Genomic DNA, 25104 nt, shown 5'->3' with positions numbered 1-25104 from the left:
CTGGAGAGCCTTCCATGGGAAGAGAAGGGATAGAATCATGGAATCATAGAATTGTTAGGGTTGGAAGGGACCTTAAAGATCATCTAGTCCCAACCCCCCTGCCCTGGGCAGGGACACCTCCCACCAGCCCAGGTTGCTCAGAGCCCCATCCAGCCTGGCCTTAAAAACTTCCAGGGACGGGGTTTCCACCACCTCTCTGGGCAACCTGTTCTAGAGTCTCACCACCCTCATGGTGAAGAACTTCTTCCTAACGTCCAGTCTGAATGGAGCAGATTGGTTCTGCGTGCTTTAGAGCAGAAAAAATATTAGATGAAACAAGGTAGACAGAGATCAGAGAAAGAAAGGTAATAAAAAGAAATACAAAGTCCACTCCAGAGCTCTTCCTCTCGCTGCAGAAAGGGAACAATATTTAAAAATCGAGGACAGAACATACTGTTTGGTGGGTTGGTTTGTTTTTGAAAGTCAAACCAACTGTTAACACGTGGAACTCCTTGCCACAAGATTCGATGAGGTCAAGGATGCTAGAAGGATTTAAAACCAACTAGATAGTCGCATGAATGATAAGAAATCCTCCAGAGTTACATTAGAGCAGAATACCAAGAGCTTTTGCTCTTTCTTTTATGCAAACACCGATTCCATCCCGCTGCCTGGGGCTGCTGCAGGGCATTCCTGTACAGGCTGGACTGGCCGCGACCATCCTTCCCTGGCCGTTTTCCTGCCCCCACCCAAGCAGTTTGCTTTGGCCACTGTCCCACACACCGTCCTGGACAAGGAAGGTTGATTATCTAGTTTGGAAATTCGTGATCATTTCATAGCTGAAATCCCGGCCTCTAGAACAGAAACGGGAAATCCCCATCGATGGTGCAATCCCAAATTTCAGTGCCTGAATTCTCAACACTCGATTCTCTGTTTTGGTCAGCCTTCACGCTCCCTTTTGTATTCCAAGATTTACTAACACTGCGAAGTTGATTTTAATTATCGTTATTATTCAGCTGTACTAGGAATCTTTTTTTATATTCCTATTGTATTTTCAACAATGCCTTTACAGAATATTTTCATTACTCCCCGATTCAGCTGTTTTGCACAGACTTCCCTGTTCTAGAAAACCTTCTGGATCTTGTGTTATTAGTCAAAATAAAAAGATGGGCATTTTACAGCAGTTTCACTCTGTACTCATGTGGCATTTATTCAGCACTGGCAACACAGAAATAGAACGGCCAGCCATTCCCAGAGGGATGCAAAGCTGGGGCAGAGACTGGCTGTATGTTTTATAACTTCTCCCCCTCAGCTTTCACGGCAAGTCCAGCTAATGGCCTCTGCGTAGCTCTTCTTGGCAGAACAGTCACCAAAACGAAGTGAAGCAACCCACGGCCCTGCAAGAGAATTCTCATCTTTCTTTTACTGATGGGGAAACCAGGATTTAGAGAGCAAGGAATGACAAGAGCCTTAAAAGCAAGATGGCACTAGGGCCACGGCACACGCCATCGGTAAACCATTAACTAATTTGAATTTGAGGTAGCACAAAAGCTGTAAACAAACGGGAAGACAAATTTTAAATGGGAAGGAAAGCAAATGGTTCTTTTTTTGCATCCTACAGAGCCACAGACTCAAGTGTGGTTACCTCATTGAGGGCAGTCGCTGTCAAACAGTCACAGGGAATAAAAGTCTGTCAACAAAACTGGCGCTCAGTTGTCACTCTGTACAGCTCGACGGGAACTAATGGGTTCAAGGTACCGTATAAACCGCTGCTACTTCTTCCGATTTTACATTTCAATGCTTCAGCCTTTTTCCTCTCTGGCCAGGTTTGTCAGAGCTCACACCTGGCCCCGGGGACTGCAGCATCCCCAGTGCTGCCAGGGCAGAGCCCCGCTCCCGGGGCACGCAGGCTGACGGAGCGCTCCGGAGGAGAGAGAGGAAGCAAAGCCATGGGAGACAGGTGAAAATGCTCTTCCAAACACTGGCACCTGGGTTAGGCACGTAAAACAGGAGCCGTAAATCCAGAAAAAGAGACACCGATACACAGAACGGCACCGGGATGCGCTGGTCGCCGGCATATACGCAGACTATGCACATGTAACGCTGCCATGGGTTGCTGTCACCGTACAATCACTTGTGTGCACAAGCACATTTGAGCACATCTAGCATCAGGATGGATTTCAAAACAAGGAACGATGACAGGGCTTTTATTACGGTGCCAGGCCGCGGTTTGGGAGCACCAGAGGGTGCCGGTTCTGCCACCGGTCTATCAGCTGCCATCAGGCGAGTCACTGCACGATATCGGACCTCAGTTTCCCCAATTCTAAAGGGCAAGGATGAAGCTGACCTGCCTAGAAAGGCACCTGAAAAATCTATTTGAGAAACTACTGCTGCTTTTTCTCCCTGTCATTGTTTCAGAAGGCATTTTCACCTTACTCAGATGTTTCGGCTTCTCAGAAAAGCAAGCGAGGAAGCAAATGAGCCCCAGAAGTTTTCTCGCCACTACGTGAGTGAATTGCACTGTGGTTATGTCAATATATATGTCAGCTACTCTGTAACGCAGAAAGGTTATTGGTAATCTTTCCTGCCCAATAAAAGGGAAAAGAAAAGCACGGTATGTTTTGTTAAATTAGTGCATTTGGGTCCTTGTTAAAGTTGCTCACGGCTTGCAATAAAGTGCAATATTCAGTTATAATAGTTATAAAACAATGTTAATATGTGCCGTGCCAGGGTGAGTTTCATGAAAGGGATCTCTGTAGCTCATAAAAATGACACTCCAGCATATTTTACCATCGTAGCAAGAGAGGCTTATAAAAGAGCTGTGGTGGAAAGTAACTAAAATATAAATGACTCATATAGGGGAACAGTTTCCCCCCTTTGGAGACTTTGGGCACTGTATCACTTTTTACTTTATACTGTATTAAGACAATTGCTTTGATCTCAGCAATAAAGGAAGCTGGCCCAGGTCCTTTGTTTTTGCTTAACCAAACCGAAATCTTTTCAATAACTTCAGTGCGAGTGCTCAGAAACAAGCCCAACAAAACCAGCAAGTGCTGGCCGGGCACTCGCTAGTCTTGGGTCACCTCCGTGTCCAGCAACACCCAGGACTGGTTCTGGGACCCTTGTCCTCTCATCACCAGACTCTACTTGCCACAAAACACATTGAGAATCAGGAGATCTCTTGCCTTACCTGCTTTGAAGATCCACTCCAAGTATCCATTTAGTTCCCGTTCGATTTGCTGCTGTCTACGGAGCTTGAGAAAAGCTCGACGATTTTCTACCCTTTCTCGTTCTTTGGCAAATTCACTGCGGAGAGAGAAGAATGGGAAAGAACATGTCACAAGCGGTCAGGGATAATACGCAGCCCTTCTTTCGTCTTTCAGATTGTATTCACGAAGCCTGCGAAGTCGATGACAGCAGTAGAGTGGAAACTGCAGCATGCTGTGCGTTGTTCTCCAACAAACTACTACTTCAATTGTAGCTCAGTTGTTTCTCTGCCTCTCTCGTCCTGAAAGGGGACTGCAAACGGCACCACGCGCACACTTCTTTTGCTCTGGGGTCGCACCGTATCCATTACAAAAAGATCCTGATGCACAACCACATATACCCCCCCAGTCACGTAGTACAAGTGATTAACCCCAACACTAAAAATTGTCCTCCATCCCTCCACACCACTCACCCCGCAGCAGAATTTCCTCTAGAAGTACAGTAATATGTCACAGACACACCAGCACCCTCTCTGCCTGGGAAGATATCTACTTTCCCCGTTAGCCTTTCTCTGAGTTTTCCCAGGCTGAAGCTGACTGACAAACACAAGGCAAACGAGACCTACAAGTGGACGGATACTCTGGGGTTAAGGTGAAATAGTCCAGATGCTCAGAGTTGAGAGTAACAATGATCCTGCTATTTGCTACAATCACATGGAAAGCAAGTATTTTGACATCAAATCTCTAGAACAGGATTGTACAGGGGAGTCAGAAAGGAAGATTCATCCAACCACTGCAAAAATCTTGTCCAAGTACATCCTACTGCCCAGTTTAAAATGATGCCGAGACAGCAGGGCAGCCACCACCACCAAGACACCCACACCGGGGCTTTCCCCAGGCTAATTCTTGTCACCATTGGGAAGCTTCTGATGGCCCACCTGGACATGTACGTGCTCATCTGCCATTTACGGGGCTCTGAACCATCCTCTGCAACCCCTCGCTCCGAGCACACCCTGGAGCGACTCCCACAATGGCTTCATCTATACGGTTAAATGAGGAATTGGGCTTTTGTCCCTCGTGTACACCAGTAGCTCGTTCATTTGACATCTTAACTCTGCTGTGTCCTTGAAATCTTCAGTTCACCGTTAATTGTTCCAAACCTTTACCTAACCGTTATTCTTTACTAAGATCCCACCCAATCACCCGTTCATTACCCTCACGTGCTCCTCAGAAGCCAGCGAAAAGTGGGAGAAGGGAAGAAGGTGGAAGAATGGGGGGGAAAAGGAGCTGCAAGTGCCAGAGGCAGCTTTAAATTCACAGTTTACACTTTACCCTTCAAAGCTGATGCTTTTGCTTCATTTGGCAGGACTGTCTGACCTGCGGAGAAGGGACTGCGGGGAGAACTTGGCTCAGCACTGCGACGCACGCCGGTATCAGCCACCGATGTGAGAGCTGCCATCAGCTGAGCCGTTATCTTGACTTCGTCAGTGCATCCCGGTCTCCTGCCTCCCCTTCTCCTGTCCCCCACCTGACAGCACAGCCCACGACCCCGTCCTTGAAACGGAGGAAGCCGAAACATGGCTCTGAAGCGACAGCTCCTCCTTGGCATTCAGCACGTGTCCGCTGGGTGATTCGGGATCCTGCACGTGTCAGCTGGATGGCCGATTTCCTCCCGCTTCCTTTTTAATGTTCTCATTTCTGGTTCAGTGCCTGCTGGTCAGGGCCAGGGACCTCCTCTCAGTTTTGATTTCTCTCTGGAGGGGGAGGAATGAGATCAGACAGCCCAAGGTGACAACCCGCATTTATAAACTGCCAGAAGCGGAGGGGGCCATGCTTCCAGCGTTCCAGGCTTGTGTCACCACAAACTTCCCAGAGCTGAGCTGTGCCGGATGGGAGCAGGAGGCAACACGCAGCGGAGAGTCCCATGAAGGACCCCAGCGGGCAGCAGGGACGGCACATGAGCCGTGGCACTGCTCCCTCGCCCCTCAGGAGAGGCAAGGGAGAGCTTTCCTTGCAAAGCCTTTCATCACCAGCCCCTGTCTGGCCTAAGGAAAGTAAAAAGGAGGACTTGACCCCTCTTTAATCCCAGCTTTAAGCATGTAGGAAAATGAGGGAAAAACTTTACTAAGTTGTAAAACCTTCAGTAGTTTCTGCACACTTTTGGCAGGACAGCCTTAAGGAACGTTGCTCAGGTTAAAGCCACCTTCCTCCTCCTGTCCTCTGGAGGCGGCAGATTTGGCTCTGCCACAGAAGCTGGGAAGATAGCTTTCAGGAGAAGACAATACCTTGGGTCTCAGCTCATGCAATGTCTTCTGAGGGCTACAGAGCTGTAGCAAAATAGTCCAGGTTGAAGACTGGAGTGTCTCGACGTACGGTCTTCCTGGCGGAGGAATGCATCGCTTGCTCCTTCTCCTACCTCCAAGAGACAGGAGAGGTTTGATGAAGCTGGACTTGTCAAAAGACCGCGTTTTTCTGTATGAAATGTATTAATAAAAGCACACATGTGTCTCTCTCCCACTACGTTCATCACCATTCAGGAACTGAAATATTCCCCATTTGCAGCAACTGGAAAACTCCCAGAATTTCTGTTTGAGAGCTTTTCAAAAAGAGTTCAGAACATATTCAAAGAAAAGGGGAAAACTTCCATCAAAAGGCCGCGTTTCATCTAAAAATATTTCAGCCGAAGTTTTCCTGCCAGTTCTAAATGAAAACACAAAAAGTCCCAGGGGAAGGTTTGGGAGCAGTAAGTTTCCTCTTTTATTCAGCATAATTGCAATTTCTGCCACTGACATGCCAAAATCTCCCAAATCACCAGAAAGGAAACCTGAGCAGGAAATATGCTGCCTCTTGCCCAACTTTACCTCCAGGAATTTCTTCCCAGCTGATTCTCCACAGTTTGGCCAATTCTAGAACGAGGAATGTTGAACGATGGTCACCCATTCTCATCCTTGGCTCTCATCAGCCGCCATGTGCCCTAGGCGTCCCCCCAGAGCGTCCATCTCTCAACACTGGCTGGGGAGGCGTTAGGAGGAGGAAAGCCGAAAGGTCACTACTCCTACGTGCAGCTCAGCAACAGGAGACGTCGCTTCGGAGGAAGCCGAGCTCTGCCTGGGTAGATGACTACAGTGCATTTTAGTTACAACATGACAGTTGTGAATAACGGATTCCACAGAGACAGCAGGAACAAACAGAAATCAAAGGAAGGGCATTCATCATGGAAACCACACGCCGTCCAGGCAAGCTCAATGTGTCACATTTTTCTTCTCTAGAGTGGTCGGTGCTTAAAGTCACGAGGAAAATGGATGATTGTTGCTTATCACCTCCGTGGGTAGAAGAGTAAAATAAATCTCAGCGTAAATATGCACTGGAGTAGCCACTTCAGGGAAATTCAAGAGCCCCCCCAGCCACAAGAGAGACAAGGTCAACTCACGAGTAACTGCCAGGGTCAGTAAAAGATTATAAACCAATGAAATTCTTACAAGTACTTTATCCATGCTGGTCTTAAATTAAAAATACTGTCACAGCAACCAAAAAGGAAAAAAAAAAAAAAAAACACACAACTGCACAACCTTCATGCCCTGAGTCTCTGATTAACTTTCCCATATGACAGCAGAGAGCTGAGATGGAGCATCATGTAATGCACCTCCTGGTCTTGGGTTTCACGGCACACCCCCACGGCCAGTGACAGCAGACCGGCTGCAGGACTGATCGCACCATTAAACCTCTGCAATTCAGGTTTTCCGCTTCGAAAGCAGACAGAAACGCTTCCCACTCACAGGGAAGAGGCAGAGATGATATAGCATCACTGTCATCGCTACCACTAATAGTGCTCATGATAACAACGCGCAGGTAATTAGCTCCTCATTCAGAACAATATCACTGAGCTACACGTGAGCTCATGAAATCTCAGATCTTAAAATGGGAGAACAGCCTTCGTTTGCTAAATCTGAAGCACTGAGCAGAAAGAAGCACAGAAGTCAGGACTCCACCAAAGATTCACAGAAAGCACCTGCAAAGAACATTTAGAATTTTAAGTCTAAAAAAAAAAAAAACAAAACCAAAACCCAAATAGTTTTAAGATTGACTTCATCTCCAGTCCAAGTAAGTCAGAGGAATGAGCAAAGCTGGGCCGGGATGGCACGTGACATCTAGGGACGGAGCCTTGCCTGGAGAAACGCAGCCCTCAGGAATGGAGAGGAGCCAGATAATTCAGGTAATTCGAGCGGGTGAGCTGCTGGCCAAGGAACCAGCCGGGCCTGCAGATGTTTGACTGGGTTACTCACAAGCCAAAATGCATTCTCCAGGTGGAGAGACAAAATGGGCCAAGACAGAAGGCTGAATTTGTAAGCTTTGTTGCTTGAACGTGGAACAGTGCCCAAGAACAGACTTGATACTTGTCAGCAGCCTGTTCAGCAGCCCACATCACGCCGGAGCAGGGAGGGACAGGGCGGAGGCAGAAGATGGAAAACAGCAACTCCTCTGGCTGCCTGACGTGCAAGCTGGAGGAGCATCACTGCGGGAAACATGTGCCCAAAGAGTGGTACGCAATCACGAGTGTAGTGCAGCCCCGGGGCTGCCAAGGTGAAGCCTTAAAAATTCCTCTCAGTTTCAGTCCACCCCTTTTCCGATCAGCAAGGAAGGAACCTCAAAAGAAACTTGGTGCCAATTCTCCAGCTAACTCTCAGCAAGCCTTCGGCAAGAGCAACGCTGAGGTCGGAATTTCCGTAAGAGGCTGCAAAGGGACCCCACATATAAGAATATGCACTTGTAGGACCCAAGACATAAGAACGGGCTGGAAGATAAAAGAGATAAGATGAATGCAATATTGTCTATATTTTTCAATAAAATCAAGACTCCTGGGCTGTTGGCCAGCTGCAACCACTTGCTCAGGGGCTGTACGAGACCCTCCAGAGTGCCCGAGGGTAACTTCCCACATCTCCAAGCCTCCTGGCATCCTGGGCGCATCCACACGCAAACAGAAACACTGAATTGCATTTTGAGGGTGGAAGTCCATCTCTTAGCATTTATTTTGATTAATCAACTGCAGGAAGAGAATAGAGAAAGAGCCTTCAGTTAATTTTTCCTTTCCCTCTCAGGTCTCTGTTGGGGTTTGCCACCTTGTCCTAATCCAACAAAATCCCAGTTGCTTGGGTGAAGCCAGTAACAACAACGTGGTAGGCAGACTCCTGATGAGCCAACCCTCCTTGTGCTCCTGCCATTCTACGGGTCCTCCAGGACTCACGTGATTGAGTTCGCTACCTCGTACTCACGGTCCTGCCAAGACCCTCGTGGCTTGCTTCATAGAATCATAGAACGTGTTGGGTTGGAAGGGTCCTTTAAAGCTTCACCAGGGTCTGATCCGGGTAATACTCCTAACATTTCATGCACCAACTGCATCGGCATCCACGCGTTTATAGAAAAGCAGATTCCTGCTCCAGGCAACAAATTTGTTCTGCAGGTTCGTATCTCTGCCTTTTGTCTTCCTGGAGAACAGCGAATCCTTTATAAGGGGAAGCCTCTGCTGGATGCAACAAAAAAAGCCTGACACCTTTGTGACTGTAGCTGTTTATACAACTAAGGAGACAAAGCCTCGGCTGCGCTAAACATTTCTTCCACATTCTGCAAACCTGTCCTTTGAGAGATAAAGGCAGTGACGGCAGAAGGAGAGTGTGTCCGTGGAGAGTGAGCAGGACGGAGAGTGGAAAGAGAGAAAAGCAGATGCTCGGTGCCCTGGATGCAGATGCAAGAAAGGGCCTGGGGACCTGCTGAGCATCCTCACCCTCCTGTGGGTGCTGCAGTGACTTGCGCCAGCGCAGGGGGTGGGAGGTAGGACACCAGAGAGGAAGGGGGAGTATCTGAAGCACAACGGCGATGCTCGGGATCTGAGCAGGGGCAGCAGACACCATCTCCCCTCGATTCCTGAAGCATTTTGCTTTAGCAGGGTGCACCGTCACTAGGGAACCGTCACCACCGGCAGCACCAGTGATTCTTTGAACTCTCTTAAGAGATTAAAGGACCCACCTCAGCCCACAACACAGCACCGAGAGCCTGAAAGGGGCTGCCAGGGAGGCAGCAGCAGGAGAAGGGCAGTCCTGCGGGGATGACACCCTACAGGCCAGCCACCTCAAAGACACCAACCTTTGGTGTCTCTCACAAAGGCTCCTCCAGGAGAGGAGGAAAAGCAGGCACAGCAGGGGCTGAATTATTCAGGGCAGCACACAGGATGCGAGGGGAAGGGACGGGGGAAAGCAGAGAGAATGTCAATTCCCTTCAGCGCACTATCCTGGCTGGATGCTGGCGAGTTAGAAATACAAGCGGAGAGCAGGATCAAATTTGGCTTAGGAAAGAAAAATATGAAAATAAATAAACCCAGGAGCAAATAGACAAGCAGGGCAATTTCCAGCTGCTGGGACACGAGGCGCCATGGTCCGTAGCTGGGAGGATGCAGACCCAAGAGGACGTGGCTCAACTTGCACCCACAAGTTGCAAACGCAATGAGAGGGAGTCAGCAAGGACACTGGTTTCTTCACTGTCGCATCAGGTATCTTTACCACAGTAAGCCCCAGGAAGACTTCAGGATGAGCCAAGGTATGGCTGCTCTCATTCACAGGCAAGATCCTCACGTTCAGAGAAACCTGCAGGCAAACCTAAAAATAATTCCTTGCCCCTGACTTACTGATTTGAAAACGTGAATAGAAATGCCTGCAAAGTATTGGTACCTGGTTTTAAATACTTCTAAAAATCGGGCCCACGTCACCACTGAACACAGGCAAAGCATATTGCTGGGAAAGCCCACCTGGAATATGAAGAAAAAGCATGGAAATGCACTTCTTTTGAGCACAAAGAAACCCTGAGGGAGGTGAAATAAAGCACGTCCCGGGGGCACAGAGAGATGGCACTGGCAAGTGCTGGAACGAGACGAAACCAAGCAACGGATTTACCGGGAAAACCATCCGTAAGAATTTCTTTACTCTAGTGACATCTGGTACCTTCTAAGATATTGTTTTTCTGGTTGGGCTTGCTGAGAGTTTTGAACCTTGTTATTAAACAAGGAAAGCCCAGAGGAGGACTGAGATTTCTTAGCGCTGAAGATGAGAAAGCTCTGTGGTTCTTCATCCACCCCAGGTTGTCCTATCAGCCGCACAGAATCCCAAAGATTCACAGTTGTGTACGTTTCCATCTCACCTGGAGCTACAGGTGAGCTTACAGGAGCCAAGACCACACCGGGCATGGTCTAAGGAGGCACGTCCATCTCTCCCAGACTGAGCCCGAACATAGAGACCCAGCCGGCTGAGCTGCTTAACCCACCCTAATACCCACTGCTTCGGAGGAAGGACCAGCTCTATAAATCCTGCACAGCCGGAGCTGCTTCGGCTCCCTTCTCATCGCTCTAAAGAGGGGAGAAAAAAATAGCTCTCCTCAACCAGCTGATAAAGGATGAAAGTATCACTGAGAGATTGATCTCTCAGCACCAAGCCAGGCTTCACAGTCACTTTTATCACGGAACATAGCAGGAAGATGCTTCAAATGCAAGCCAGATATGGGATACAACTTGTATTTCTAGAAAGAAAAAGAGGAACAGCGCAGAGGTGAAGCCTTCAATGTGTCTTCCTTCCTTTTGTCTTTACATTCAGCTTGTGCCGACTTCACTTTGATTCCGCCTAATCCGATCTGAAATGCTGCGAGTGCCACAGCTGGGCAAACCTGGCTCAAAGGAGGCAACAACAAAGGGAGAAAAAGGAAAGAAATGGCACCATTTATCTCATAGCATCAGCCTACTGCAGTCGCTGGATGAACCTCTGGCTCTCTTCATCAAGTCTTTACCCCAAAGTCAAAGCGGAGGCCCCGGGAAATTAAAATTTAGGTCTCTATGTATCATCCTTATATTACAGGCTTTAATTTCCATTAGCAGCTTAACAGCACAGCAAATAAGGGTAGTCCGTCTCCCCTGTACTAGCCAAAAACACAAAAGGAACAAAGGACCCACATTCAATAGGAGGTTTAGCTTGGTGAGACGAAGCTCACGTGGAAAGTCATTGCTCCCTGACCCCTTCTGCGAGAAACACATGGGCTTCTCCCACATTCCTTGTTTGCAGTGATGCCTTTGTTAAAAAGGGTGATGAGCAAGAAACAACAGGAAAGAAAATACTTTTTTTTTTTTTTTCCCCCTGTCTTTCCCCTCCTTTTTAAGCACAGGCTGGGGAAAGACTAAACACAATGAGAAAGCGAGCAGAATCTCATCTCTTTTCATGATGCAGCTCTTCTGCTGCAAATAATTAACACCAGCCAAAGTCAGATCACAGCAGGTAACAGTGAACTTGGAACAAATTTGCAGGGAAAATGAATGATTGTCTCTCTAATGAGGGAGAAGGAGGACAGAAGAACGCTTTGCCATTATGACAAATTAATCAGCCTGATTCTTCTCCAGCCTCTGCACGTCTTGCAGGCTGAAGTTTTATGATCTCAATCTGGCAAAAATCCTCGGAATGGGAAAACATGTCATGAAACTCAGCAGAGCAAGTCATCGAGACAGCCGGTTCAAGGAGGTCTGGATGGCACCGTGCTTCCTCCCAGGGAGCTGCTCGAACAGCACAAAAGCCTCAGTGACCCAAGGTACAACAGTCAGAAACGGAAACAAATGTCCCCTGGGAGACCAGAGTTCATGACAGGGAGAGCGCTTAATGGGCTCTGCCCAGAGAGCATCACCCCGCGTTACAGGCTGCTCAAAACAGGGTGCAGCGGTGAAGAATTAAAGCGCTTTTTACCCCGACCCTCGCTCCCCTGAGTGGTGCCAGCACGGTCTGCGGCTGCATCCCTTGCCAGGCTCCTGCTGTCACAAAGATGCTGCATCCATTCAAAATGTCCCCCCTGCAGCTCTTACACCAGGCGGTCTCATGTAAGGAGAGGCAGGTGTCGCGCATCTCAGGACAGAGCGGGTCTGGACCACGTTACGGTCACGTTTAAGCAGGGCAGATGCAAACTGGCCACCGCGGCGCCTCTCCACACTTGGCAACCGTGGCCAGATGAGTAAACCTCAGGAAAAGATCATTACTCTTTACTGGCTGGTCTGGAAATACCATAAATATTTGAGGACGCGACAAGCAGCATTTTTCACGCTCGAGAGACGCAACCCCTCAGAATTCAAATGCATCATTCACAGTGCGCTGCCCTCTCTGGCCAGCACTCCTGCCGTCTCGCCGCCCTCACCGCTCCCCACCGCCGCGGGAAGCGATGCCAAAAACCACTTAGCCTTGAAATAAGTTAAATCATCTTCCTCGCAGCATCCCAGGATAACGTTTACCCTCTTTGCATTGTGTAATCCAAAGCATCAAAACAGTCACAAATGTATTCTACGGAATCATCCAGCTCATTACCAGGCAAAATTAATACCCAACTCAACGCCCCAGCAGAAGAAAACTCCATAATCCCACCAGCCCGGGGAAGAAAGCTTCGAGCTGGGCTGAGAGGAGGCCGAGGGCTGGGAGGGGAACAGCAGAAGGATGAGAAAAACAGCATTGGAAACCAGCGCGAAGGGATGGAACACCGGGAAGGTGTATATGGAGATGGGTAACTCCGGGAAGCTGGGGTGTATATGGAAACGGGTGCCCGTCTCTTGGTGGCCACAGGTGCCAGAGCAGGATGGCAGAGGGCTGCATCCTGCCAGCAAGAAAACAGTACGAAGGCAGGAAAAGAATGAGGGCTGGTCAGGACTTCTCAACGCAATGGGGGGGATTTTTTCCTTCCTCGCTGTAAACTGGAGAACCATGTGCAGAGTTCAATTAAAAAAAAAAAAAAAAAATCAGTATCATCATAGGGTATTTTCTGCTCAGAACTGAAGCCAGATCCCATAACATCCCCAGCAGCAAACAACCCTGCATTTAGGGAAAACTGAGAGGCATCTGGGGGCAACCCACCTGGGCATGACTCGGAACCAGAACATTCGCACGGTGCCACCAAAGGCAGGCAATCTCTTTTTCTACAGAAAGGTTGTATTCCCTGCGACGTGTGCCTTTGTTGCTAGCTAAGTCACAAAGAGACCACAAATAATCTAATAAGAGAAACCACCCACCGCAGTCAAAGCGAAAAGAGGTTTCAAGAGAAATACATTATCGGATACAAATTCCTCAACATTTTCACTACTGCTGTTGTGCCACTCTGCACTGGAAACCTTACAAAACCCAACCCCAATTTCAGGGAACCAAGGCGCCCCAGCCTTCTGGAACAAAGTTAGCGTGGCTAGAATGGCTTTTCATGGTTCAAACAGAGAAATAAAGTCAAGGGCAGCTCTCTAGTATGAGCAAAACCTGGTTCATCCTTTGGGTGGGTGGATGGATGGTTCAGTAGAACTTCAACCAGGTATCTAATCTCCTTTTACTCTTGGTCAAGCGAGCAAACCTCTACAGCTCACGTGCAGAAGCAAAGGAGGCCACCAAATGTCTCAATGCTATCAAAGGGGAGAGAAATCTCTCCTCCTGCTTCTGCTCTCCTGTCCCTATACAGTCCTGATCGTCTCTTGAATCAGCTATAGCACTCCATAAAAGCTCCTCCAGAAGAAAATAATCTGTGGTTTTCTGCTCTACTGGTTTCTGCGGGGCTGTGGAGTTTTATCAGCTCGCAGACGGATTAAGCACCGGAGAGGGAAAACAGAAAGTGGGGGAATCCATAGCGAGGAGAGGAAAATCCCCAACAAGGGACACAAACCTGCGTTACCAGTACTCCGCAGCAACCGGGATGCTGTGTCCCTGCTGGAGAGCCCCATATCTTCTGTAAACAAGCAACCCCTGTATTGTCCATAAACAAGCAAAGGCACATCGTGGACTTTAGGAGCCCTTTCAACTGCGGTTCGCTTGTGTACCTATGACCACCGCAGCACTCCAGAAAAACTCTAAATCCTATCAAATTCACAGCTAGAAAACAGCACAGTCTGTCTTTGCTTGTGACGTGCAACCTGGCCAAGGAGGGGCTGCTACCAGTTTCCCCAGTCAGAGACCCACCGTTAGCACTGCGGTGAGCGGGTATGGCACAGCGTCCCCTGCAACACGCCTCTCTCGCAAAGACACAGGAGAGCCCAACACCCCTATTGCGCCAGCAGAAATGGGACGTTTGCAATAACTCCACACCCCACGTCCTGGGATCACGGGGGAAAATCTGGATATTCGGCGGCAGAAGCGGGGCCGAGCGCCGCTGGCAGTCCGGGCCCCAGGGCTTCATCAACGGAGGGGGATGGAACGGAAGGCAGAGCACGCCGTTTGGGGAGGGCATTTAAATATGAACCGATTAAAAGAGCGCTGGCAGCGCTCTGATCAGCACGCGTGAGGAGGACACGCTGTACAGCAGGCAGGGTCTCCTTTAATCTGAATTACAGCGTCAACACACTTTTAATTACATCTTTAGCCAGGTAACTCAGAGGTTTCTGTCACGTCAACTCAGACTCGAGATTGTGGGTTATTTTTATAACCAAGTTTTTACCAACCCTTACAGATTTCCTCATCTCCCTGTCACTTCCCTGCCTTTGCTTTCATTATAATTTCAGAAGAACCGGCAGAGAGGAAAAGTTGTTTGCTCTTTATTTTAAACCAGGTATCGTCTCTTCTGTATCATTTGCAATGCAAATGCTCCCACCTTTCGCGAGCAGATGAGACTCAGGGCAGTAACCGGCTAAATCTACGCACACAGCTCAAACAGATAAACCCACTCGTATTAGGTGTCTGCCCAGCGTTGACATGGGTTCACAAAAAACTACAGAAAAGCAGAAAATCCCATTAAGAGTTATGACAAAACTCTGTATAATCTAGCGTCAGTAGGAAGCTCAATAACTTGTTGTCATTTCAGTTTATTTATACTGCTGTAATCTGCGATAGCGTCTCCATACCTACTTCAGAAATTTGTAGCTTTCTTATTGCCCACTGAGGGACCCGAATACGCGAGAGGAAACAGCTCAAAACTACCAGCAATGAAAAATAACTCGGGTAAAAGTTTTTCTGTGGTTTCCTAAGGCACACGCTGAAGTTTTAACCCCCTAACGCTGATGGTGCACCTGGCAAAGTGTTGAAAAAGAAAATACAACGCTACCAACAGGGGTTTTGTGAAAGAGGACAGTAATGAAGATTGCACACAAGCCGAGGTAACCAGTGACCTAACCTCGGCTTTCCGGTTGTTTCCTGGGGGCATTACATCCCTTCTTTCCATCCCCGCTGTTCCCTCTCCGTAATGCGCGGAGGAGGCGAGGGGAGCGCTGCATCGCTCCCAGGATACAGCCAGGGTAATATTAAAGGCTATGAGGTGCGCAGATCATGAAAATAAGCAGCAGGTGAGCAATTGCTGAGTTAACCCCGTTCATGGGCCATTCGCAGAACCTCTAACCCTAAATCAACTTTGTTTTATCGAAACAGGAACGTGGGATATTGCCAAGAGTCTCCACTGCAGGAGCCACTGGCTGACACTGTCCCTGGGACGCGGATGGCATAATGTCCTTGGGTGAAACTGTACCCTATGGAAGTCAACGTGCATTTCCCAACGACCCCTTCTCCATGCAGACAGCCGTGCAAATAATCACCTCCAGCAGAAATTTCTCTTTTTTTGTACAGTGCTGTGTAGGGATTTTGGCGAGAGGATATAACGGCAACAGTCTCTGCCTTCAGAGGGCCTTTCCATCTTTCTGGTGCCTTCTCATCACCAGCCCATTCAGATGTACCCAGTTTCCCGCGTTGCTCAACGGCTGTGATCCCACCAGCAGCCTGCTGAGCAGCACGGTCAACACCTATGCTAGGATGTTTGTTTTCTTCAGCCTCTCCCCAGGAATTATTCCAGTCAAAGACGTCAAACCACTATGCAAAATAGAATTTAAAAGCTTCCCTCTGTGAAGATGACATTATCATCCTTACCGCTAACAAAGGGAAACCTGATGCACAGAGCTGCATATTATTTTTTTTTTTAATAGAAGATACACATTTATATAATATTCATATTTTGCCCCAAGCAACAAGAGGCTTTCAGGAGAGCCAGCCAGACGTCTCTATCTTTCGGTCACCAAACACGTTTGAATCCAGCACAAAGGAGCAGGAGCCTGCAGGCTTCTGAGTTTTGTTTTAAATCACCAGCATCATTGCGGCCAACGTGGGCTGACCCCGCTGTGGGACGAGGGAGACGAACTGCCTAATGAACCGCACGCTCAGCCCTGGCCCCGGTGCTCGCTTTAAATCATACGTCAGACAAGTGCGGTCACGAAGCTCTCCTTCACAAAGCCTCCGATACAACAGGCTGTCTGACGAATGGCTTTGATCGGTTATTGATCATGACCATTATTCCTGGACTGAAGGAACAGCAAAGTGCATGACGTGGCCTTCTCCATGACCCCCTCTTGCAGCAGCACATCTCCCAGTCCTCAAACAAAACTGCTCCTGCCCGCAGCATCTGCTCTGAGGACGAGGACCCTTAACAAAATAATAAAAGCGAGCATGAATCTGTTCTTTGGAAAACATTTTTCTTTCTCTAGTAACTTAAGGAGAAAGAGCAAAGGTGCAGCACCAAAGGGCTTCTACCATTCAGCAGCATTAACTCTTTTCTCTCTTCCCATGCTGCCAAGAGCCAGAAAAAAATCTAGATCCTGACAGACCTATATAATCTGGATCACCTGGATGGGCCAAGAAGGAACTGTGTGCAAAATGAGGTGCCAAAGTCTAAGCGCTCACAAACCATTAAGATGAGTCAGGTTGTTAATTCCAGATCGAATTTCCACAGACGCTGGGGAGGTTCCAGAGAGGCTTCAAATTGGCAGCTTCATCTCTACAATGGCCCAAACCCAAAACTCATATGCAACAAACGCCGAATCCTTGGCTGAACCCTGGGTTTTGAACATCAAGAGGCCAGTGTGTCCCCAAAATCCAGACACTGGCTTAAGCAGCTGGAGATTTAAAAACAAAACCAACCCACAAACAAGAAATCACCACAAAACCAACCACCTGAGATCTTTTAATTGCCTTTTGTTTGAGCATCACATTTCTCCATGCTGCACAGTTAGACCAAAGGCACTTTGATGTCCAGCTCCAGCAATGGAGTATTTATACTGGCATCAGTGGGTTCCTCATGGGTTTTCATGAGGACGCAGGAGAAAGTGTTGTCTGCACAGACCCAAGTCAGTATAATTACAGGGCGCTCACTTAACTCTCGGGTCTGGATTCAGAATCATCTCAATTAATGATTCTTCGCGAGCCTATCTCCCATCCTGTGGCTCTGTAGTCTCACACAAATACCCCACTGCAAGGAAAGGATGGGGTAGGAAATGTGTGAAGGGGGACAATGTACAGTGTGATCATAGAATCACAGAATGTGTTGGGTTGGAAGGGACATCTTGAACTAGATCAGGTTGCTCAGAGCCTCATCCAGCCTGGCCTTGAATGTCTCCAGGGATGGGGCCTCCATCTGCATTTGGTCTAATTGTGATGCATCACCCCATCTTCTCTTTTTCAGCTACGTCCTCTCACAGTGCCAAAACCAACACATCTTCCCTTTTTGCATGCAGGTGGAGACAGACAAGTCGGTCATTTGTGTCTTACCCTGATAAGACGCCCAGCACCAAGTTGAGCATGAAGAAAGAGCCAATGATGATGAGAGGGATGAAGTAAAGCCAGTTCCAGGTATTTCCTGCAGCGTCATTTGTCTGGAAACAAAAAGAAAGGGAGAGAGAAAAAAAGAAAACAAATATTAATCAGCCTCAGAAACAAATACAGGGCAGAGGGCAGGGGAGATTCCCCTCAGATTTCCATCAGGCTGTCCACCACTGGTTAGTTCTCTTACATCCACCAGTTCAAATAGCAGCAAAACAACTGATGAACCAAACTGACTGTCCCACTGCTCACCCAACGCTCCATCATCAGCTCCAGTGAGAAGATTCACCTAACTCCACAGCTCCGGGCTGACCCTACTGAGACCAATGGTATGAGGTTCAACAAGGCCAAATGCCGGGTCCTGCACTTGGGACACAACAACCCCATGCAGCGCTACAGGATTGGGGCAGAGTGGCTTGAAAGCAGCCCGGCAGAAAAGGACCTGGGGGTGTTGGTTGACAGCCGGCTGAATATGAGCCAGCAGTGTGCCCAGGTGGCCAAGAAGGCCAACAGCATCCTAGCCTGTATCAGGAATAGTGTGGTGAGCCGGACTAGGGAAGTGATCATCCCCCTGTACTCGGCACTGGTGAGGCCCCACCTCGAGTACTGCGTTCAGTTTTGGGCCCCTCGCTACAAGAGGGACATTGAGGTGTTGGAGCGTGTCCAGAGAAGGGCTGCAAAGCTGGTGAGGGGCCTGGAGGACAAACCTTATGAGGAACGACTGAGGGAGCTGGGGTTGTTTAGCCTGGAGAAGAGGAGGCTGAGGGGAGACCTTATCACCCTCTACAACTACCTGAAAGGAGGTTGTAGAGAGATGGGGGCTGACCTCTTCTCCCTGGTGACAAGTGATAGGACGAGGGGAAACGGGTTCAAGTTACGTCAGGGGAGGTTTAGATTAGATATTAGGAAACATTTTTTCACTGAAAGGGTTATTAAACATTGGAATAGGTTGCCCAGGGAGGTGGTGGATTCACCATCTCTGGAGGTGTTTAAAAAAAGAGTAGATGGGGCACTGAGGGACATGGTTTAGAAGTGGCTCTTGTCAGGGTAGGCTAAAGGTTGGACTCGATGATCTTAAAGGTCCCTTCCAACCTCAACAATTCTATGATTCTATGATTCTATGATTCTACTGCAGGGTCAAAACACGTTTTTAGGTGACCTACCTCCATACAGGCTTTCTACACCCTCCCCACCTCAACTCTGACCTCCCATGTGCTGAGCGTCGGCGTGGTATTTAGATCTGAATCGAGACACCCAGCAACGGGAGGGAACCCACAGCCTTCCGTTAACCTGTGTTGCAATTAAGGCAGAGCGTGGCACCGTGCCCAGAATCCGCATATCCACACAGAGCAGGAGAAGACAAGGAGCCTGCAAGAGACCCAGGCATCTTCAAGCGCGGCTGCAATTCCACTCCTGCTTACTCAGCATTTTGGGCTTCTGGCATCAAAACCCTGTCTGAGGCTCCCTGAGTAAGCAGCGGTCTGGAGGAAGGGGAGGGAAGGGTGGTTTAGTTTATGACAAAGTTTCTGCATTCATCAACCACAAGGGAGCTCTTTAAGGAACTGCTGAAAAGTAAAATTCTGTGATTCTAAAATGCCACACGGCCATTTACTGAAGCCAAGTGCCGAGAAAAATGCAAATCCTTCTCTTGCGAGCGAAGAACGCAGCAGTTTGAGCATCTGATGTTGGGTGTAAAGGAGGGGAAACAAAAAGACAAGACCCAAAGACATCATCCTCCTCCTCCTCTTCCTGCAGAGGGTAAAGAATAACACAAACACAGGGATCACCTGCCCGCCCAACCGCAGAGGCTGGCAGGGACCCCAGAGGAGCGCTCTCACACACCAACTTGCACAAAATGCATTAATTCTAACTGATATCGGTGCCTTTTACTTATTATCTGTGGTGCTTTTTGGTCACTGTTCCCAATCATGTTTGCAAGCGTTAATTTTGCTTGCAGAGGGATTTACAGAAGAAAGAAGGGCTTTAAATGCATGGGTTAACGCTTCAGCCAGGCGGGTGCTTGGTGCCACCTCGGAATTGTCCCTGCACGAGTAGAAGTCACCCGATAAACAATCAGAACCGATGTGGGTGACCGATGCCATAAGCATTTCTTACAGGTGATAGCACTTACAGTGCTGATGCAAATAAATACCTTCTGAGACGTTTTTTAATACGGTGCATATCTGCACAGATTCTTCCTCCCGGAACACACTCCGGATCAAACACATGACAAGTGCTTCTCCAAATAACGAACGTCTTCAGAAATATCTGTGTCGGCTGATCAGTGACTCACCCGAGGGGAGCAGGGACTAACTAACCTCGCCACAAACCACCCCCTGCTAAAGGCAAAACCGGCGCGTGACAGACTAATGAATTCGAAGAGAAAACAGGACGGTAAAATGAGAGCAGAAAGACGGGGAAAACTCTGTGCAGCCCAATCTCTCGTTATAATTTTTTAATGCCTTTTGCGATACCTGCCATCCCACCCCAGCAGCACCACGGCTTCGTTCACTGTTTTGTCTTCCCGTTCCTCCCTGCTTTTAGTTCTTTCCTTTCCCTGTTTGTCCTGCACCGCGCCGCTATAGATGGGTTCGGAAGAAAGAAGGACACTCGTCCTCGGCGTTTCTTCCCCATCGCACGGGGAAAGCGCCTGGTACAGCCCCAGCCTGCTCAACGGGATTACAGGGCAAAACCCATGGGTTTTTATTTAGAGGTTGTTCTTCAATTGGTGTTTTGTGGACCGAGGTGGCAGCTCCCGCGACTCTGGTTGGAGCAAGAGCATCCCCCATCCAGCAAGGCTGGGGTCGGCCGTCGGCCAGGCGAGGGGGGCTGGAGAGCCAGCCCGCAGGGAAGGGCTGGAGGAAGGGACCAGATGGGAGAAGGGAAACCACATAAACATGCAAAGAGAGCGCAGTAGGTTCATTGCTGCCAAACGATCATTTATCATTTATTTATTCATTTGAAGCCCAAACTTGGCGACAGATCCACAATTCCATGCCACGATCAAAGCCCTTAAAAGTGAAACGTGCTGAAATACGACTAATTAACCGCCCTCCTCTGAGTATTTGCTAGACTACCTGATGAAGGGTAGGGACTGGCTCTGTTCGCTCTGCCTCGCACACAGGGATCCAGGACAAACTAGAGGGCAAAACACCAGGTCGACAGAAAACCTCTCCCGAGAAAGCAGAGCCTTCGCGGACACGCAGCGTCTTTCCCAGTGCTCCCAAGCACGCTTGAACCCAATCACCGTTTATGGCACCGGCTCCGCCATGGTGAGATGCTTTAATGAATCCAACCTGTTTGCTGCCAGGAAAACCGGACTTCTCTCCTCCAGGGAAAGCCCCCAGGGTCCCACCGGCACCTCTGGCTGTGCTGGGCAGAGGAGACAGCCATCCACCTGCAGAGCCACCGGGGCTCGGGCTGTGGCCCAGCTCCAGGCTCGCTCATTAATCAGGATGAGCCAAGAGATCAAATCAATTTTTATGTTCCAGCTAAAACATTTCACTGGTGTAATGCCTGGCTGACTGTCAGCGCCACTGGATCCTGACCGCAGGTCTAATCCGACAGTGAGGAAGGAGGAATGAAATACTTGTCACGGTGTGGTAGAACTACATCCAAATACAGTACGGGCTTACGGGAGGGCTCCCCGGCTGCTGCATCAAACAGCTCACAGCCCTTAAATTTGACAGCACTCCCACAGGAAAGGTGCTTCACAGGGGGAAACTGAGGCACGGGAAGCCTAACGGACACTTTTGGGGTAGCAGTGGAGACCCAGAGCACGGCACCTCAGGCACCTACCACCCATACGAACTCTCCAGCCCCTGGAATGCTCTTCCCAACAAGCCTGGCCACCACAGCCCCCTCTGCCCAATCTCTGCTTGGCTCCAAGCTGCTTCCACCCCCGGCTCTGGCACTTGTATCAAGGTGCATCCACTCTGCCCATTCACAGCTGGTGCCTCCTTTCTCTCTTTATTTTTTTTTTCTTTGCCAAAAGTCTAACCTAAATCCCCAACAGCATCCTTCTAGCCTCTTCCACGTGACCCTGCTCCATCACCTACCCCGGAGGCTGATGCCACTGCTCAGCAGGAGCACCCAGGTCACAGAAAGGTTGGCTTTTGGCATCCAGAAAGGTTGGCTCTCTGCACAGCTGGCTTTAAGGAAGGGAAGGGTGGTTGTCTCCTCCTTTTCATGCAGCACCGAACACATTGCCTGGATCCCCGAGCTGTGACAGCTCAGCCATCTCTCTACAGAGAATGGTGGGTGAGTACTATCACAGAACGGTGGGGGTTGGAAGGGACCTCTGGAGATCACCCAGTCCCACCCCCGGCCAGAGCAGGGTCACCCAGAGCAGGTGGCACAGGAACGCCTCCAGGCGGGGTTGGAATGTCTCCAGAGACGGAGACTCCCCCACCTCTCTGGGCAGCCTGTGCCAGGGCTCTGCCACCCTCACAGCAAAGAAGTTCCTCCTCATGTTGAGGTGGAGCTTCCCATGCTCAAGTTTGTGCCCGTTACCCCTTGTCCTGTCCCTGGGCACCACTGAGCAGAGCCTGGCCCCATCCTCCTGACACCCCCCCTTTCAGTATTTATCAGCGTTGATAAGATCCCCCCTCAGTCGTCTTTTTTCCAGACTGAAGAGCCCCAAATCCCTCAGCCTTTCTCCATCAGAGAGGTGTTCCAGTCCGCTATCATCGATATCAAATGCAGAAGCTAAAAGGCTCTTGTCGTGCAGGGACATTAATGCCCTGAGCTCCCAACCCAGCCAGAGGACGGAGCGCAGCCCAGCAAAGCACAAGGTACTCCCTCCCACAACCAAGCCTTATGTGACTTGTCCAACACCAGAGAACGGCCGGTGTTAACGCTCGCTTTTGTGTCTCAGACACTGAGAGCTGTTAGGCCACTGTTTCCTTATGTTAACAAGATGGCAGCTGCATCTAATTATTAATTCATTTAAAGATATGTTTTGAAACAATTGACTTGAAAGCAGTCAACTGCTGCTTGCGATGTCCTGCAGAGACCAGAAACGCTTTTATCTTACCTTTCATCTTCCTCTCTGCGGCCCTGGCCATGGCCTGTGTTCCCTTGTGCCGGGCTGCACTCAGGCGAGGTTCTCCTGCTGCTGGGGCTTCTTACAAGACCAGAAGCAGCTCTGCTCCAGCCAACCCCACCCCATCCCATCACCATGAAATGGTCAACCAAGCCCTGCCTTCTCCCACATCCTTCTCCCAACCCATCCCCACCCTGGCAGCTTTCCGGGGATGCTGCCTACATCCAGCCCGGTGCTCCCTGCGACTGGGGCATCACAGGGGAGCCCCGCAGCCAAATTCCACACACCGCCGACTTCAAATGGGGCTGATCAAAGGCAGCAGGAGCGCGTTTTGGTAGGGGAAGGAGCATGTAAAGACTCCGCAGCACTTCCTTGCCAGCGAGGCTCCCGTCAGCAACGGGGAGTCATTGGGAAATCTATTTTTCTCCCCTGCAGCAAAAAGACCTAGCCGCCCCCAAGGAAGGAAAGGCTGGGCAGGTTCTGCCAGGGTTGCTCGATCATGGTTTGCAATTCCAAAATAACAAACACACAATTACGTGATATTTGGTTTACACACAGCCTCGCGAACAGGCAAGGGCCTGCTTCTGCTTGAGGGCTGGAGGTTTCTGAGGTTTCAGGAGAATTACAAACTGCAAATTAGAGCAAGTCAAACACCGAATAATCCCCAAAATCCTGTCCCCCTGCTTTTCTCTAAGCTGACAGCACAGCTGCCCACAACCTCCCACTCTCCTCCGGCTTCTGCAACACAACCTAAATCAGTATTTCATGCGGCAAAAGGATTAGGGGATTCCCACGTACCCAGGTATGTGTGCCACCAACCAGCAGCCAGTCGGGCCATGCCCGAGGGTGAGTTTGATGGATCTGCAACCCGGAGCCGACAGCTCCTCCCGGCCGGTGCAAGACGATGACCTGCCACCGCTCTGCGCTGCCCACGACCCCATTCAGTGTGTGCCAAGGAGCAAATGAGCCAGGCAGTGAGAGCACATGTTTAAATAACTTATTCAAATAACTTATTAAACACTGCTGAACCTGATTAAATCCTCCCGGGCAACACAAAAGTGGCAGGACAACAAAGACCTTTGCCATAAGGAAGTGCCGGGCAGCGCATGGCAGGGACTGAATGCCCTGATTGGAGACTGTTGTCCTGCCATGGACTTAAACAAACAAACAAACAAAAAAAAAAATCTCACATTTCAGCTCCTCATTTCTGGGTTTCTGATCAAAACACCATCATTCTCTTTGCCCTTCTCCCAAAATCATCACTGTCTCCACTTGCAGGCCTGTAGTGGGAGGAGGAGAGCGCTCGGGGATGCCCACACGCAAGGCTACACTAGCTCAACTCTATCACCACAGACCCCCGCGTGAACACACTGCTTTACGGTAAGCCTATAAATAATATAAAATATACAGCCTTCCTGATGACTTTAACTTGCACTCAGGAAGCTGCTGCAGAGGGTGGGATGTCAGTGCCGGGCACTGCCCACCCAGGGGACACTGACCCTTCACGGCAGATCCACTTCTCTACCTGCAGCTCCGTGGGTGCAGTCACCATCGTGCAAACTCACTCCTGCTCACAGCTGGAGCTGAGGAGACGCTCTCCAAACTTCATGGCTCAGGGATGAATTCCCTTCTGCTACCGCTATGGGTGGCAGGCACCTCTCCAAGATTTAAGCCTACACTAGAGCTCCTCTGCCAGCACCTCAAGGCAGCCAAAATGCCTTTGAGGGTGTTCATCTGCTGACTTTGGAGCTTCAGATGAAACCTCAAGGGCAGCATCTACAGAACTGTAAAGTCACAGACCACCCCACCACGTACCAGTGCCCACCTGGGCACCAAATAACAGGACAAGATCCAGGCTGGTCCTGCCAGCAGGTCTCCAGCGAGGGTTCCCTGGCTGTGCAACGGCACTGCTTGGGGCTCTCAACCCGTTACAAACCCATTTAGACTCCGAGCTACTCCACTTTTTTACCAGCAAAACAACAAAACAGTCTCTGTCTCTGAACAAAGAGCCATTCTGCTGCTTACACAAATTGCTTCTTTCAGCCGCTTTGGACCGGAGTAGTAACCCTGAGGCGATTGCCCCGGATCTCCAAGGAAGAAATTCTGCCATCCCTTTGCTCAGCACATTGTCCATTAATGTGAAAAACAAGCAATTAATGAGCTAACACATAATCCTTTGGAAATGTTTCCAAAGTGGGGTTCAATAAAGAAAGGATCTAATTTAACAGATACAGCCAAAGCTGAAACACCACAGACCATTAGTGCTTTACTA

At 49.4% G+C, this 25104-nt stretch overlaps 1 protein-coding gene across 1 annotated transcript in view; it reads right to left on the bottom strand.

Annotated features, from left to right (window-relative positions):
- CACNA1B (calcium voltage-gated channel subunit alpha1 B) overlaps positions 1 to 25104 on the bottom strand; it is a 312680-nt gene that overhangs the window by 155222 nt on the left and 132354 nt on the right. The window contains exons 7-8 of the mRNA XM_074608904.1: positions 17738 to 17841; positions 3167 to 3282 (exon numbers count right to left, since the gene is read on the bottom strand). Of these exons, the coding sequence (XP_074465005.1) occupies positions 3167 to 3282; positions 17738 to 17841 (220 nt within the window). The remainder of the gene's footprint in view (positions 1 to 3166; positions 3283 to 17737; positions 17842 to 25104) is intronic.

Source organism: Larus michahellis, chromosome 15 (genome assembly GCF_964199755.1).
Source record: "Larus michahellis chromosome 15, bLarMic1.1, whole genome shotgun sequence".
In the NCBI taxonomy this organism is placed as follows: domain Eukaryota; kingdom Metazoa; phylum Chordata; class Aves; order Charadriiformes; family Laridae; genus Larus; species Larus michahellis.
Note: the sequence above shows the minus strand (reverse complement) of the source record. Positions and strands in the feature narration are given on the sequence as shown.